This window comes from Diabrotica undecimpunctata, chromosome 4, assembly GCF_040954645.1.
Source record: "Diabrotica undecimpunctata isolate CICGRU chromosome 4, icDiaUnde3, whole genome shotgun sequence".
Taxonomy (NCBI): domain Eukaryota; kingdom Metazoa; phylum Arthropoda; class Insecta; order Coleoptera; family Chrysomelidae; genus Diabrotica; species Diabrotica undecimpunctata.
This window is the reverse complement of record NC_092806.1, coordinates 159,671,515-159,687,950: the sequence shown is the minus strand read 5'-3', so window position 1 is coordinate 159,687,950 and position 16,436 is coordinate 159,671,515. Positions and strand designations below refer to the sequence as shown.

General features: G+C 33.9%; 1 protein-coding gene across 1 annotated transcript in view; it reads right to left on the bottom strand.

Annotated features, from left to right (window-relative positions):
- Positions 1 to 3,002: 3,002 nt before the first annotated feature.
- LOC140440347 (short/branched chain specific acyl-CoA dehydrogenase, mitochondrial) overlaps positions 3,003 to 16,436 on the bottom strand; it is a 36,544-nt gene continuing 23,110 nt past the window's right edge. Inside the window, exons 5-7 of the mRNA XM_072530796.1 lie at positions 15,197 to 15,367; positions 5,883 to 6,191; positions 3,003 to 4,061 (exon numbers count right to left, since the gene is read on the bottom strand). Coding sequence (XP_072386897.1) covers positions 3,747 to 4,061; positions 5,883 to 6,191; positions 15,197 to 15,367 — 795 coding nt within the window. The 3' untranslated portion in view covers positions 3,003 to 3,746. The remainder of the gene's footprint in view (positions 4,062 to 5,882; positions 6,192 to 15,196; positions 15,368 to 16,436) is intronic.

The window sequence follows — 16,436 nt, the reverse complement described above, 5'->3', positions numbered from 1 at the left end:
TCTAAAGTTTTAAATTATTAACCAAGAATAATTTCTACTATGCTTTGAGGAGTTTCATACACTCTTGTCACGGAAAAACTTTTTTTTTTTTTAATAATTTGAAATTATGCATGGATCGTTTTGCTTTGAATCACTAAACATTTTTGTCAGTCGTTTCTAGTATTAGAAGTGTTTAAAGTTAAACATAAATATCTTATTGAAAAAACAGTATCGTCGTACTTTCGAAAATAAAGTAAAAATTCTTCAAACATAAAAGAACGTTCTAAATAAATGTACTTACTAAAAATGTTTAAATAGGTAGAAATTCTATAAAAATATTCTAAATAAACTTATTTTATTCTAATGAAATGTATTTACAAAAAATGTTCGAATAAGCCTCCATTAGCAGCACCCAATCTATTATAAAAGTTTCGTCTAACATTAGTTAATGTTTCTGGACTAGTACCTCTCATTGAATCAGAAATCTTTTCTCTTAATTCTTGGAGAGAATTAGGCCTATCGTCTTCAATTCCATATAGTTTGAACTTGATATATCCCCACATAAAAAAATCACAAGGTGCAAGATCAGGTGATCTTGCAGGTCAAAAAATATCTCCGTGGCCACTAATCAATCGATTAGGAAAAGTCGCACTGAGATATTCACTGACGATGCGAGAATTATGTGAACATTTACTTTTCGAGGACGCTGGGTACGAGCGACACAAATCTGACGAGGATGTTCTCGAGACCAATACCGAGCATTCATTGAATTGTGACGGCCATGCAATGAAAACGTACATTTATCGGTGAACAAAACGTTCTCTAAAAAATGTTCATCTTGATGTGACATTTCCATTTTTTTATATACCTTTTTATAAAGGATTTTATTCAAAAAATTTTTTTTTAATATATGGTATACAGCCAAATACAGGAACTTAGTTTCCTTGTGGATTTCCATTGCATTTTGACAAAATTCTAAACGTCTATATTGATCCCCAGGGAATTGTTCGTTGGATTTATGAAGTTTATAGGGACTGTATCCATGTCTTTTCAAAATTTTACCTACTCTAAATCTTGAAATTCCATATTGTTCCCCGAGACGAGATGTTGATTGGGTAGGATTTTGCTCAATACTTGCACAATTCAAAGTGTCCCTTAGTTCCAAATCTGGATTTACCTCCCTTCGTCTACGAACTCCTCTTGGAGTGAACACGGATCCATAAGTAAAAAAATTACGTATAATAGACTGAATTGTTGACCGTGCTGGAGCCGGCCTATTTGGAAACATATTTACAAATTGTTGTCTAATCATGTTGTCTGATAATCCATTCACATGCCAGACAACAATTTGCACTTTTTCTTCGACCGTTAAAACAATTTTAGTGAATTGTTTTTTCAATAAAAAGTTTAAGTTTACCGTGCAAAAACACTTCTCGATATGTTATTATTTGATGGCTTGAAGGCTTGATGATTTGGTTAGCTGTAAAGCAGGCAGCTGTTCGTGTGCATCCATTCCAATGTTGTCAATTGTTTTGAAAATCATTACCTGTACAGAGGAATTGATATTAACACTGAGAATTTAGTGATGGATTTGACATTAAACAGTTTTCACCGGATTATTTTGCATTCACATCTGAAGACTGTAAAACTGGAATTGAATTTGAATTATTTTGTATTTCTATTTTATAACATTGGAATAAGAATAAATTGTAAATCATGAGTTTTTCGAAAACTTGTTACCTAATATGTATCATATTTTCTATTATTTTTTGATTCAGTAAAACAAAAATTTTATCCTTTGTGTGAATTGGACCCCAATCTTCTTGTCAATAGACCACGTCTCTAATTATTACACCAATTAAACATACAACAATCATTTTCGGACTGAACATACCTACCATTAGTTTAGTCAAATATTTCAGTTGAGTTATTTTTAATATTAAATAAACTTAAAGATTTATAATTTAAAATCGCTATTAATTAATGTTTTTTACTATAACATATCTTAATTTATTCTCAGAAGAAATTTTTAAAATAAAATATTTTCGAGGTCATCCGTATAATTATGACCGAAGTCAACTTAATCTGTCTTCTATCCTTTCCGCTATTTTGCCGGGTGGTAAGACACTCATCACTGTATATAAAAATACTTTAGTTGCTTGTACCTAAACGTATTGTAATTTCTCAGTTAATTTTCACCATGAGCTGAACTTGGACGATCATACCTAGCAATTGTGGTATATTTTTCTACAAAAAAAAAGGCTCGTTGAGTCCAAGCCAGTGCTTGGTAAACGCAACTATCGGGGGAACCCCTAATTCCTCTAGAAACAAAAATAATTCATCTGTTTTATATATTATAGAACGAATATTAATCAGAATCATGCTAAAGTTATCATCAGTAAATTAATTTGAGGTTTTTAATCCCACAGAACATGTCATAATTATTTAAAAATTTCGTTTTGGAAAGGCAACGGAATAGTAGTTTCAGTGACTTTCCCTTGATTTTTGTAGGTGAATAATTCTTTCCGAAGTGAGAAAGGTCCTAGAAGCAGCAAGATCAGCTTCCACCTCAGCTGGATCAATTCCATAGGCATTACATACAACCCCGATGTAAATCATCTCTCCTCGGACGCTATGGATTAATGGTTACACTTGCTGGCTGTACAATAAAGACAAATTCCCATCATACATCATTGTGTATGTCATGAAATTTTCTCTCTAAAAGTCTGTTTTCGATCACACTCCACTATATATAGCTTTGAAGGAAACAATGAGCTTGAATCCGCCATAAAAGAAATTATGTTTGTCAGACAATTACTGAAATCAATATTTTTGGATTTTCTTCAATTACAATTTAGTATTTAGACCCTACACCTTCGGGGGCTCTCTAAAATCAGTTTTTTTCAACCAATGCTACCAACCTCCATGAATAACTGTTCATGAAAATTAACCACGTACTCTAAAATTGAAGACTGTCACCCTATATACACAGAAAAAAAAATGGGAAATTGATAAATAAACACTTTTAGAACAATCATTTATTGACAAATACTTGTATAATTATAAAAATATATCAATATATACAAAGATAATTCATTTAACGAATTACAATAGATGATTATATTAAACTTATTAAAAAATTTAAATATACTGAAAATACCGCATGAACGATGAATTTAATATTTACAGAAATTATGAAATGCTTGCTAGTTATTATTTTGGCACATGTCTCCATATAAAGGATGTGTTTAAAAATACCATAATTGAGTTTTTCCGTGCAAACATTTTTAATATAATTATTTATATTATTAAAATAATTCAATTCAATACCAGCGCCACCTATCAGCAGATCTAAAAAGTTTCACCGGAATTCTATTAACTCACACCATTGTTGCCAAGCATATAATTTTTTCCTATTGATAGCCCGTCTCTGATATAGTTTTCCTATTTAATGAGTTTGAGATATTTTTGAAAGTGTGATTGTTTTGTTAATACCGTGCTAATACTTTATAAAATATCTAAAATGTATTGGTAGTACGATTGGGTTGATGATATGGGATTTGGACGCCTTTTTTGCCATGTTACAAGATTTATTTGTGTTTATTTTTAATATTTAGTATGTTTATCGACATTATGCGCCGCTTTTACAAGCTTATATGGCCATTCTAAAGTGATTTCATAAGAAGGCCTAATTATTTACAATTTATTTTTGTAAAAATGTTGCACGCTAGTTGAAAAATGAAATGATCAGTTCAGTATCATCGAATTTATTGCTTGAATTCCTTCTCGATGCATTTAGCGATGGTGCTCAGTTGCATATTGGCAGTACCTTCGTAAATGCTGCCGATTTTGACGTCCCTGTAGTATTTCTCTTGAATGAAGTCTTTGGTGAAGCCAACTCCGCCCATCCAGTCTATGCATTTGACGGTCACGTTCTGGGCAATGTCGGCAGCGTAGAATTTAGCCATGGCGGCTTCTTTCACGAATGGTACTTTAGCTTCCACCATACGGGCCGCGTTGTAGGTGAGAAGACGAGCAGCTTCGATTTGGGTGGCTACTTCGGCTATCTGGTACTGCATACCCTGAGAAAAACGAAGAGAAAAATGTTTTTTAAAAAACAAAATTAACTATGAAATAATTTAAAAAATAATCTAGAGCTCAGAAAGTTCTAAGTGGAGTTCATAGGAGGCGCAGCGAAGAAAGACATTACTGTTCTATTATTTTGGCACACTGAATTTGCCACCCACAATTTAGGACTTTTTTAATTATGATTATTTTGGGGTTATTTTGTAATACGACGAGGTGGCTTTGGCGACTGTTATCATTATGTCATATTGACACTTAAATTTTGTTTACTTATGATTGATCATGGTCCTTAATGTCGAAGATTGCTAAAGCCGTTGCTTTTATACGAACTGGAACAGATAAGCATAAAGCGGGAAGTGGCAGGAAGCGCAAAACTACCGCTTTAGATGATCGTTTTATACGAGTCAACGCTTTGTGGGATCGTCATTTAACAGCGGTGCAAACAAGAAATCAGCTTCAAGAGGTTCGAGGCAATAATGGAAGTGTATTTACAGTTCGTCGAAGATTACATGATTTATTACTAGGCCCAGAGTGGCTAGACTACAATTTTCCAGGGAACATTTCCATTGGAATATAGAACAATGGAGTAATGTTCTTTCTACGGATGAGTCGAGATACTGTCTTCACTTATCAGATGGGAGAGAACGAGTATGTTGTCGAACTGGAGAGAGATTTGCGGAGTGCGCTTTCAGTCCCCGCGTTAACCATGGAGGGGGTTCGGTGATGGTATGGGCAGGAATATCCCGAGAGGCGCACACTGAATTCGTAATTATTGAGGGTTCTTTGAGTACATACCGGTATATTGCGGAAATTTTAGTGAATCACATAGTACCCTTTTCTCAATATATCGGCGATGATTTTCTATTAATGCGCGACTCCACTCTGCAATATATGTCACGCAATATTTAGAGGAAGTTGGTATTAATAAAATGAACTGGCCAGCATGTTCGCCAGATCTGAACCCAATAGAGCACGTTTGGGACATGCTTGGTAGAAATATAAGAGGTCGCGAAGTCGCACCAGCCTCAGTATGTTACATATAATTAAATTAATCATAGCAGCGTGAACCTCACCTAAGCCTGTCTAATTTTTATAACAGTATCGATTCTTTCTTGGAATTTGAATGCGACATCAATGAAAAAACTGCAATCATTTGAGCTGTGGGTGTACAGAAGAATTCTGAAAATATCATGGACAGAACATGTCACAAACAAAGAGGTTCTGGGAAGGATGAACAAAGAAATGGAAATTTTAAAACAATAAAAACAAGAAAATTAGAATATCTCAGACATATTACACGTGGAGAGAAATACACCTTGCTCCAACTGATTATGCAGGGAAAGATCCAAGGAAAGAGAAGCATAGGGAGGCGTAGAATGTCATGGCTGCGCAACCTGAGAGAGTGGTACGGATGTAGATCAAATGAACTTTTCAGAGCAGCCGTCTCGAAAGTCCGAATAGCTATGATGATTGCCGACCTCCGCCGCGGAGATGACACTTGAAGAAGAAGATCGATTCTTTGTATAGAGTTGTTAACTAATAATTCGCGTATTAGATTTTTTGATATGCACTCATGATTGCATGATTGCATTCATTCATAGAGTCTTACTCCATTAACTAGGTTTAAAATATCATTTGCAAAACAGTCTTGAGTACAATAATAGTGAAATTCATTATGGTTATACATTCACTTCAAGTTGAATAAAAAATTACTAAAATTAATGCTAGAAAATTCAACGAAACAGGACTTAACTTTTGACGTTTGACATTTGAGCACCTAAACGTATTATTAACCAAATAAAATTGACTATACTAACCTGGAAGCTAAAAATGGGCTTTCCAAACTGTTGCCTCTCCAGAGTGTACGGTATTGTGTGATCGTAACATCCTTGTGCCAATCCGATCATTTGTGCAGCGATTCCAACCCTTCCTTCATTCAAAATGGAAGCTGCTATTTTATAACCTTGTCCGAATTCACCCAAAATGGCTGTTTCTGGAACTCTGACGTTGTCCATGTTTAACATGCAGGTTCCAGAAGCTACGATTCCAAGTTTATTCTCTGGTTTGGCTACGCTGAAGCCGGGGGTGTCTCTGTCGACGATAAAGCACGTGATTCCTTTGTAGCCCTGCAAATCAAATTAATGTTATTCTATGGAAGTATGAAAAAACATTGTAACATTGTAAAAAAATTGTATCTACTAGAAATAAATTTGTTATTTAACGTTTTTTAATGAGAGTTGAACATAAATTAGATTTAACGAGAGTTGCTCTATAAAATAACTAGATACAATAGAACATTGGAGATATTACAAAGGTAGATCAAGAGGAAGACCACATATGAGATGGGTATACGACATAAAGAGAATATACAGGGTGGCGCACCGAAAACGAAACAGATGCATTTACTGGCAGATGATTCCTTTAAAAAAAAAAACGCTTGAACCCGTCGATTTTGATATCGAGAGGGAAACAAAATTGGCATAAAATCACATTAACATTTTCAGCCCCCTAAGCGGGGGTGGCACCATCCCTAAAATCTTAAATGGAAAGGGGGGTCGAATGATCCATCATTTAAAAGGTCTTTCAACTCCCTTTACAATGATGTAAAATTCATGTACTTCAATTTAGTAGTTTTGGAGATTTATTGATTTAAAGTTTAAATACATCATCGTAAGAGGAGATCAATACATAGCAGCAAAGTTGTTAAAAAATAAAGAATGAACTGACCTGTCAGCCGAGTAAATGTTGAAAATGACCACCATTACTTTCCATGCAATAATAAAGATTTTGCTGAAAACGTTGCCGGACATTTTGCAATATTTGAGGAGTAATTTGATGGCACTCATTCACAATTCTTTGTCGTAAATCTTTTAAGGATGTTGGCTGAGTAGCATAGATTTTGCTTTTTAAGTAACCCCACAAAAAGAAATCCAAAGGTGATAAATCTGGCGATCTTGGGGGCCATTCAACGGCACCTCTTCTACCAATCCATTGACCTGGAAAGGTCTGATCTAAATAATGCCGAACTCTTAATGCGTAATGTGGTGGGGCACCATCCTGTTGGAACATCAACATATTCTCAACGTATCGACCATCATTCTGATTTTCAATTATATCTGTTAGCGCAGGATCTATGGCATTTTGCAGTAATTCCAAATACATTTCACCAGTCAAATTTCCAGGTAAGAAAAAAGGACCAACCTAATGATCGCCAAAAATTCCAGCCCAAACATTTAATTTTTGTGGTTGCTGTGTGTGTACCTCATGGTAAATTCTGGGATTAGAGTCCGACCAATATCGACAATTATGACGATTTACTTCGCCATTTAAAAAAAAGGAACATTCGTCGGAAAAGCAAATGTTAAATAAAAATTGTTCATCGTTTGTAATTCGTTCACTCATAACTTCACAAAATTCTAATCGCTTATCAAAATCGTCTTCATTAAGTTCTTGTACAAGGTGAATTTTATACGGATGAAAATTATGGGCCTTTAGAATCCGTTGGATAGTACGTCGACTAACACCACACGAAGTTTGCAATTTGCGGGTACTTAATGTAGGATCTACAATAACTTGCCCTAAAACCCCCACTTCTGTTGCTTCGTTCCTTATAGGATTTTCAATATTACGTTTTTTATTGGTATTTATTATCCAGTTTCCCGAAATCTAGCTACAAGTTCTAGAACATATTTTCGGTGCACATTATTGTTCTCATGTCGCTCATTAAAAATTTGTGCTGTTCTATTAGCGCACTGATTATTTCCGAAAAATATTTCAATAATTTCAACCCTTTCTGCCGTGGACTATACCATGGTTAATTTATGTATAAAGCAATAAATGATATTTTAACAACAAAGATTGGTCAAATCAATCGCAAACTAATGTACTATTTCCTATTTAAAATAAGTACGTGGCATTCTCTACTTATCTTTCTTCAAAAAACAACTTTTTTTGTCACAAAGGACACTTCAATTGCTATTTTTATTATTAATAAACCATGGGCGTAGTAAATAAAAGCATTTACTTATCAAGAAAATGCTTTTACTCAAATTTCTTCTGAAAGAAGTACAAACTAATTTGATGTAACTATTAAAGTCTACTTTAAACTTTAAATCAATAAATCTCCAAAACTACTGAATTGAATACATCAATTTTACATCATTATAAAGGGAGTTGAAAGACCTTTCAAATAATGGATCATTCGACCCCCCCTTTTCATTTAAGATTTCAGGGATGATGCCACCCCCGCTTAAGGGGCTGCAAATGTTAAAGTGATTTTATGCCAATTTTGTGTCCCCCTCGAAAACAAAATCGACGGGTCCGAGCGTTTTTTCAAAAAAGGAATCATCTGCCAGTAAATGCCTCTGTTTCGTTTTCGGTGCGCCACACTGTATATAACAGTGCTACAGGCCTTGTAGGTCCCTGGCTTCTAAAAACTTGGTTATTTCCCTCCATTTTTTCCATTTTTCCATTTGGTTTATTATTAATTTCGTCTGGTGCATCTTTCATATGAACTTGAATTAAAGATGCCCGTCCTGTATAAACAATTAACATATTTATCTAATTGTTAATTGTACTAGAAAAAAATGTTTTTCCTCCAAATGCAGAGAATAGCTTCGAATAAATATTTGTTTCATTTTATGCAAATAATTGCAGCATAATATATAAATGACTTTGTAATCGATAGCGTCTGACCTATGTACAAATATAAAGTTACGATTAAGCATTTAAGAGTTAACATTGCGTAATGGCTAAAGTTTGACGTTATTTTGTAAATAACGACAAAATAACTAAGTAATTACGACAATAAATGATTATATAATACTCTAATCTTATGAGTATATAACTATTTTAGATTGTTCGAGATGAATACAAAGTGTTTGTAATTTATCATTCCATTGTACTGTAATACGAGGGTCAGGACAAAAGTTGTCAGTTCCAAAGTAAAAAAATTGTTTTACTTCAATTGAAGATTCTAAATTTTGTTTTGGAGATATCTTCAATAGGCTGTTTATAAAACACAAGCCAGTGACATTATTCCAATAATATCATGAATAAATTGGATACCTAGATTTAAAAAATTATAATTCTTCCTTGTCCTTGAATTTCTTTAGTCGAAAACGCTTCTGATCGTATAATTATAGCCAGGGCCGCATTTAGGTCAATTGACGCCCTAAGCAATTCTCTAGTAGCCGCCTTTCAATCATGTAGCCACCATTTTTGCGAAAAAAATAATTGTAAGTCGAATTTTTATTTAAATAAGAATGCATTAAAAGTGGATTTAAACTACGATGTTTATATACATATAACAGAAAAAAAAATTGTCATTGCAGTTCGATCACATCACAGGTTTCTTCCTTGATTTTTCTTTGACAAAATCATCCATAATTTATCACCCTTGTTACGTCACTTAGAGATATGGTGAGAATAGATGGAGAGGTGATGCCTTATCAACAACACTTTTTAATCTAACTTTAGAAACTGTTGTAAGCTGTTTGATCAATGCAAATATACGCATATGCGGATGATGTTGCCATAATAAGCCGCAACAAAAGGGTATTAAGCGAAAAAGTTATAGAACTGAAACGAGAAGCTGCTACGTTTGGTCTATATATAAATGAAAGCAAAACAAAATATATGGAGTGCACAAAATCAAATTAACATGAGAATCTGAAGGTAGACAACCATACCTTCAAATATGCCTCCACTTTTCCCTATCTAGACTCAATAATAAATGACAACAACAACATCAGTCAAGAAATACAATCACGGATTCTTAGCGGTAATAAGTGCTTTTATGCATACAAAGACTTAATGAAAAGTAAGTTACTGAATCGTGAGTCTAAGCTTAGAATTTACAAAACAGTAATTAGACCAGTGGTCATATATGGATGTAAAACGTGGACCCTCTCAACCACTGATGAAAATCAACTGAGAATATTTGAGCGCAAAATACTAAGAAAGATATTTGGACCAACCCAATGTAGCGATGGTTCGTGGAGAATTAAAATGAACCACGAGCTGGATGAACTAATGCAGAGCGCAGATATTGTTAGATTTGTAAAGTCACAAAGACTAAACTGGCTTGGTCACCTAGAAAGAATGCCAGATAATCGAGCTGTAAAAGTAGTCCAGAGATGGAAGCCCCAAGGAAACAGAACAAGAGGAAGGCCTCGTAAAAGTTGGATAGACGACGTAGAGAGGGATCTTAATACCATGAACATCAGGCAGTGGCGAAGGAAAGTATCAAAGAGGGCAGAATGGAAGAACATTGTTAAGCAGGCCAAGACTCAAAAAGGGTTGTAGCGCTATTAGAAGAAGAAGAGTTACGTCACTTTCTATGGACAAAATCGAGTGAAAAAACAATGTGTATTGAAAAAGGATGTTTTGAAAAATATCATACAAATACCTAACGTACCCATTTGAGGACGCCCTTGTATTTCAAAATGTTTTTAAAAAAAGTATATATTTTTTTGAATACATGTAATAAATATAACCCAAATATCACAATTTTGTACCGCTTATCATTTTTTCCACGCTAGTTTGTTTTTAGTCGTTAATGGGTTAATACGACTCTGTATTTGTGGCGCACGTTTGGCTGTGATAAAATCTGTATAAACAACTTCGTTCCCGATAAAATTAAAAATCGAAAGTGGATAGATCTAAGTCAACATTTTAAAAAACAAGGTTATTTTCGTCAACACGGATAAACGTTATCAACGAATAAATATTAGAAAGAAACAAGTTGGAATATTTTTGAAACTATAAAAATTGTTGGGTAGGGAGCTGGAAAACTCATTGGAGTGTTATACACTGGATATGAAAATTTGTAATAGCACAGTTTTTATAACAGACTACAATAATTATCGATATCTTCCTATTTCAGTTTTATAAAAATAATATAAATAATCCCGACAAACTTCTTCGATTTTATATGATTTATATGTACATTAGCAGCTTTTCTTTTCCGTTCTTTTCCTTCATTTAAACTGAGGCGAGTTGCTCACACTTCAGATAATCCAGTTTTCAACGGACGATTTTTTCAGATCACTTGTCAAATGTCAAATTTTAAATCAATTGACTGACAAACAAACTGCGAAAAAATGCGTATTTGTTTTATTTGTGGCATGCATTTATATAGTTCAACAGCGAAATAAACGAAAAAATCTTATGCAATTGTTTAATAGAAATTTTGAACATTGGCATTTGACATTAGTTGTGGATTCGGTTTTATCTGTCTTGGGATACCTTATAGATACGATTTATCGCGGATCTAACTAGTTTGATAAATTCTATTTTTGGCAAAAACACAGTAGTTTCCATTTATTACAGGCTTAATAATTATTAATGGTTTTATTGTACCGGGTGGTCCAATAAATCGATCTCTCGGCCATATATCAGAAATTATTCATGTTATAACTTTAGGAAAAAAAATTCCTTCGTAAAAGTGGCCAAGATAAATCACTGAAAATAACTTTCAAGTTTCTGGGTTAACCTCTAGGGGGCGTAACCTGTGAAGAAAACTTTGAAAACCAGTTGTTTGGGAAATATGTCCAATTATACCAAGTGCTAAATAAGTAAACTAGAAAGAGGCCTAAATTTTATACAAAGTTGTTCAAGTACTTTTTTTTTATTTTTCAAATAAAGGGTTGAGGATAGTGGGAAAGTATTTGTGGATAGATACCTATATCTTTGGTTTGGATCAACCGATTTTACCGAAATTAGTGTCATTAGATATAGTGTGGATGAATTAATTTACATCTACTATAAAATAATTGCATTTAGTTTTAATTGTCATAGGTAGAGGGTACCTTCGAATAGAAAAAATTTAAATTTGTTTTTCTTCAAAATGTTTAATGGAAACACCTATTTATTGTAAATTATAATGGAACTGGATTAAATTCGTAACAAAATGGCGCAAACCGCATGTTAATAGCTTTTGTCGAACTCGAGATATGAATAAAAACGCATAAACATAAGTAAGTATAGTATTGACTCACCCTGTATTATAAATAAAAAAAATCGGTTGCCTGTAAAGTCGGTTTTACGGGCAAAGATTTTAGGTGACAACGTCTTTTTCTCGGTAGAATATTTATTGATATGAATATTATTAAATTGCACAATAGGAACAAGGAATTGAATGAAAATAAGAATTGCACAAATTTTAACTATAGAAATATATTTTGTTTACTAAAACATTGTACATGTAAACTTAAACTTAACTAATTTCCAACGCGCCTAATTCTCTAGTGCTGCGCGCGCAGCGGACCGATCATATTTGAGTGGGAGAGAGACGCAAGGCATTCGCCGGTCCGGCGGGCCTCTCTCTCGTTCGGTGACTCATCGTAACAGACGTGAGCGGGCGTTACACTTTTTCATGAGTGACTCCGAGCCACAACCTAATTTAAGACGTTGTCACGTCAAAAAAAGTCAATAGGTACTTTCAAATTTTTTTATAGCAGAAGAATCTTAATGTTGATACCTATTTTGACCATTGTTATTTCATATGATTAAAAGTAGTTTTTTCTTTTCGAAACTAAGTAGGCTACGACAATGAATTTGACGGGGAGTTCATATTGTTTATTTATTGACAGCTGTCAAAACATTGTTAAGAAGTGTTATATTATAATTCGAATTGAAGATTGCACCTTTTTCAATAGATATTAATATTGGTAATATTAGCAATTAATTATCAGTACTAATAATTCGTGATGAGTATATCAAATGCAGAATTGTATGATATGATTGGAGTTTATTTCGAATGTCACCAAAATGCCGCTATTGCCTAAAGTACCTATATATTCTGTAAGATATCCTGACACGAGACATTATGGCAAATAAGTATTTGAAAGAAAGGCAAGAAGATTAAGAGAAACTGATAGTTTTCATCGTCCTTGTTTTAAACGACGTAGTAGAGGTATGACCGAAGATAATTCAATCAATGTTCTTGCTTTAATTCAACAGAATAGACATATAAGTAGTCGGCAAACCTCTATAGAATTAAACATACCCAAAACTACTGTTCTAAGGATTTTAAAACATCACAGGTTGGTTTTTCATATTATAAAGTGAACGTTTAGGTCAGAAACTTGGAATTTCCTTTAAACTTTAGATTCAACTGTTATTTTATTATTCCGATAAAAACGGCAACACGGCGCTTTTATCCTTTTATCTGTTTCTTAAAAATATTTATGCACGATTTATCTTGTGAAACAATTGTGGATTTTTCAAGATTTTTTGAGTTTGAGTAAATACAGTGGTTTCTTTTTCACCAATATTTGTTGTTCTGTTTTTTAGACTGCATCCTTATCATGTAGTTCTTCACCATGAGAGAGATTTTGATGCAAGGCTGTATTACTGGAATTTGATGTTAGGTCTGCTAGAAGAACAACCGCATATCATGTCAAAGATTTTGTGGACAGACGAGGCTACGTTTAATTGCGCGGGTGGTGTTAATCTGCATAATATGCATTATTGGGCTGAAGAAAATCCACACTGGATACATGAGGTGCAGGTTCAAGGTAGATGGAGTCTTAATGTTTGGTGTGGTATAGTTGATGGAAAGATCGTAGGTCCATATTTCTTTGATAGAACTTTAAATGGCGAAATATATTTGGATTTTCTGGAAAATCAGTTGCCTGTTTTATTGGAAGATATTTCCTTACAAACAAGAAGAGATATGATATTACAACATGACGAGTGTCCTGCGCACTTTTCCAGACGAGTTCGAGATTATTTGTATGCAAGTTATCCAAATAAATGGATTGGAAGGGGAAGTATATTTTCATGGCCAGCTAAATCTCCAGACTTAACATGTCTGGACTTTTATCTGTGGGCAAGATTGAGGAACTTAGTGTACCACTAAGTCGACCAACCACGCGGGACGACATGAAACAGCGCATTATAAACACAATAAATAGTATATCAACAGCTGAGATTGAAGCAGCTGTTATGTCTACGCACGAAAGATTACATATTTGTGTGGACAACGATGGAAAACAATTTGAACATTTAATTGGACATTAAGTTTTAATGATCGAGATATTTTTATGATCTTTCACTTATTTAATTTTAAGTTATAATAAAGGGTGAGTCAATACTATACTTACTTATGTTTATGCGTTTTTATTCATATCTCGAGTTCGACAAAAGCTATCAACATGCGGTTTGCGCCTTTTTGTTACGAATTTAATCCAGTTCCATTATAATTGAGAATCGAGAATAAATAGGTGTTTCCATTAAACATTTTGAAGAAAAACAAATTTTAATTTTTTCTATTCGAAAGTACCCTCTACCCATGACAATAAAAACTAAATGCAATTGTTTTATAGTAGATGTAAATTAAATCATCCGCACTCTTTCTAACGACACTAATTTCGTTAAAATCGGTTGATCCAAACCAAAGTTATAGGTTTTTATCCACAAATACTTCCCCACTCTCCCCCACCCTTTATTTGAAAAAATAAAAAAAAAGTACTTGAACAACTTTGTGCGGAATTTAGGCCTCTTTCTAGTTTACTTATTTAACACTTGGTATAATTGGGCAGATTTCACAAAAAACTGGTTTTCAAATTTTTCTTCACAGGTTACGCCTCTTAGCGGTTAACCTAGAAACTTGAAAGTTATTTCCAGCGATTTCTCTTGGCCACTTTTACTAAGGAATTTTTTCTCCTAAAGTTATAACAAGAATAGTTTGTGATATATAGCCGAGAGATCGGCTTATTGGACCACCCGGTACATTAAGTATTTAGTCCATCGGCGTTCTTTATCTTGAACTCTTATGTTTAAGGTTTTCTTCTAGGATTTAAATTTGGAAACTGATCCATCGGAAGATATTGAAATATTTTTCTCTAGTGATTATTTGGAACCAACAAGAAAGAATTTGTACAGAATCAAATCAGTAATGGCAATCATTGAGGAATATGATGATGTTAATACCAGTTTCTGTTACTAAACTTTCATCGCTTAATTGATATCATGGTTAATTTTGAATAATGCTAAATGACATATTTTATTTGTTATTAACAATAAAATAGTTAAATTAAGTTAAAAAGTGGTTCTTATAACCATTTTAACTGAATAATATTATATATAATAATAAAACTGAAAATAATTTTTTTTGTTTACTCACCGCAGAAGGATTGGCGTTAGCCATGATGAGAAATACTCCAGCTAGGTCTGAATTCGAGATCCACATTTTGGAACCGTTCAAAATATAATCAGATCCGTCTTTTTTGGCTGTTGTTTTTAGGGCGAAGGCGTCCGATCCTGAGGATGGCTCTGAGAGAGCAAAACTTGCTACCTGGAAATAAAAAAAGTATTGTAACAAACTGTACCATCTATAACTGAATATCGTTAAACCTTAATCTAGAATCAAAATTGTAGGCAGTAAATAGCGCTGAAATGTCAGTAAGTCTTCCAATGCCGTACGAAAGACTTCATAAAAGTTACGTCAAAGGTACTTGTATTGAAGAAATACCTATTTATAGTAAGTATCACGTTAATGTAGGAATAGGATTATTATTGACATTTGGGTTTTCTTTTTTTTTAAGCCCTTCTCTCTATTCGGATTGCCGAATATAGGCCTCTCCTAATTCTCGTCATTATCTCTGTTATTTGTAAGACATTTCCACAATGGTCCTGCAGTTCTTTTAATATCATCGCTCCAGCGCATTTGCGGTCTTCCTCGTGGTCTTTTGGCTTCATATGGCCGCCAATCCCCGATTTCTTTATTCCATCGGCCATCCTTAAGACGTTCGTTATGTACAGCCCATTTCCATTTCAGTTTAGCTGCCTGTTCGACAGAATATTTTACTTTTGTTCTATTACGAATGTCTTCATTGGTTTTATGGTCTTTGAGTGAGATACCCAGCATCTGTCGTTCCATAGCTCTCCGAGTTTTTCTGATTTACTCCATGTTTATTTTAATGAATGTCCAGGTTTGAGCTCCATATGTAAGTACAGGTAGGAAACAGGAATTGTACACTTTGGTTCGCAGTCTTTGAGGTATATTTTTATTTTTAAGTACGTACGAGAGTCTTCGGAATGCTGCCCATCTCATTTTTACACGTCTGCTTATTCCGGTAGTCTGATTTTCTTTGCTTACCTTGACATTTTGACCCACATATGCATATTCATCTACGTGTTCTATCTCTGTCCCTTGGACGTTTATCATAGGTTTGTCATCTTTGTTTGACATTAGTTTAGTTTTGCTGAAATTCATTTTAAGTCCCTTTTCTTAGGGATTCTGTGTGTAGCTTCTCAATCATAATATTCAGTGCATTCCACGTGTCGGATATTAGTACTACATCATCTGCGTATCTAAGATGGTTAAAGTATCTTCCGTTAATAGGGATTCCCTTATTTTCCCA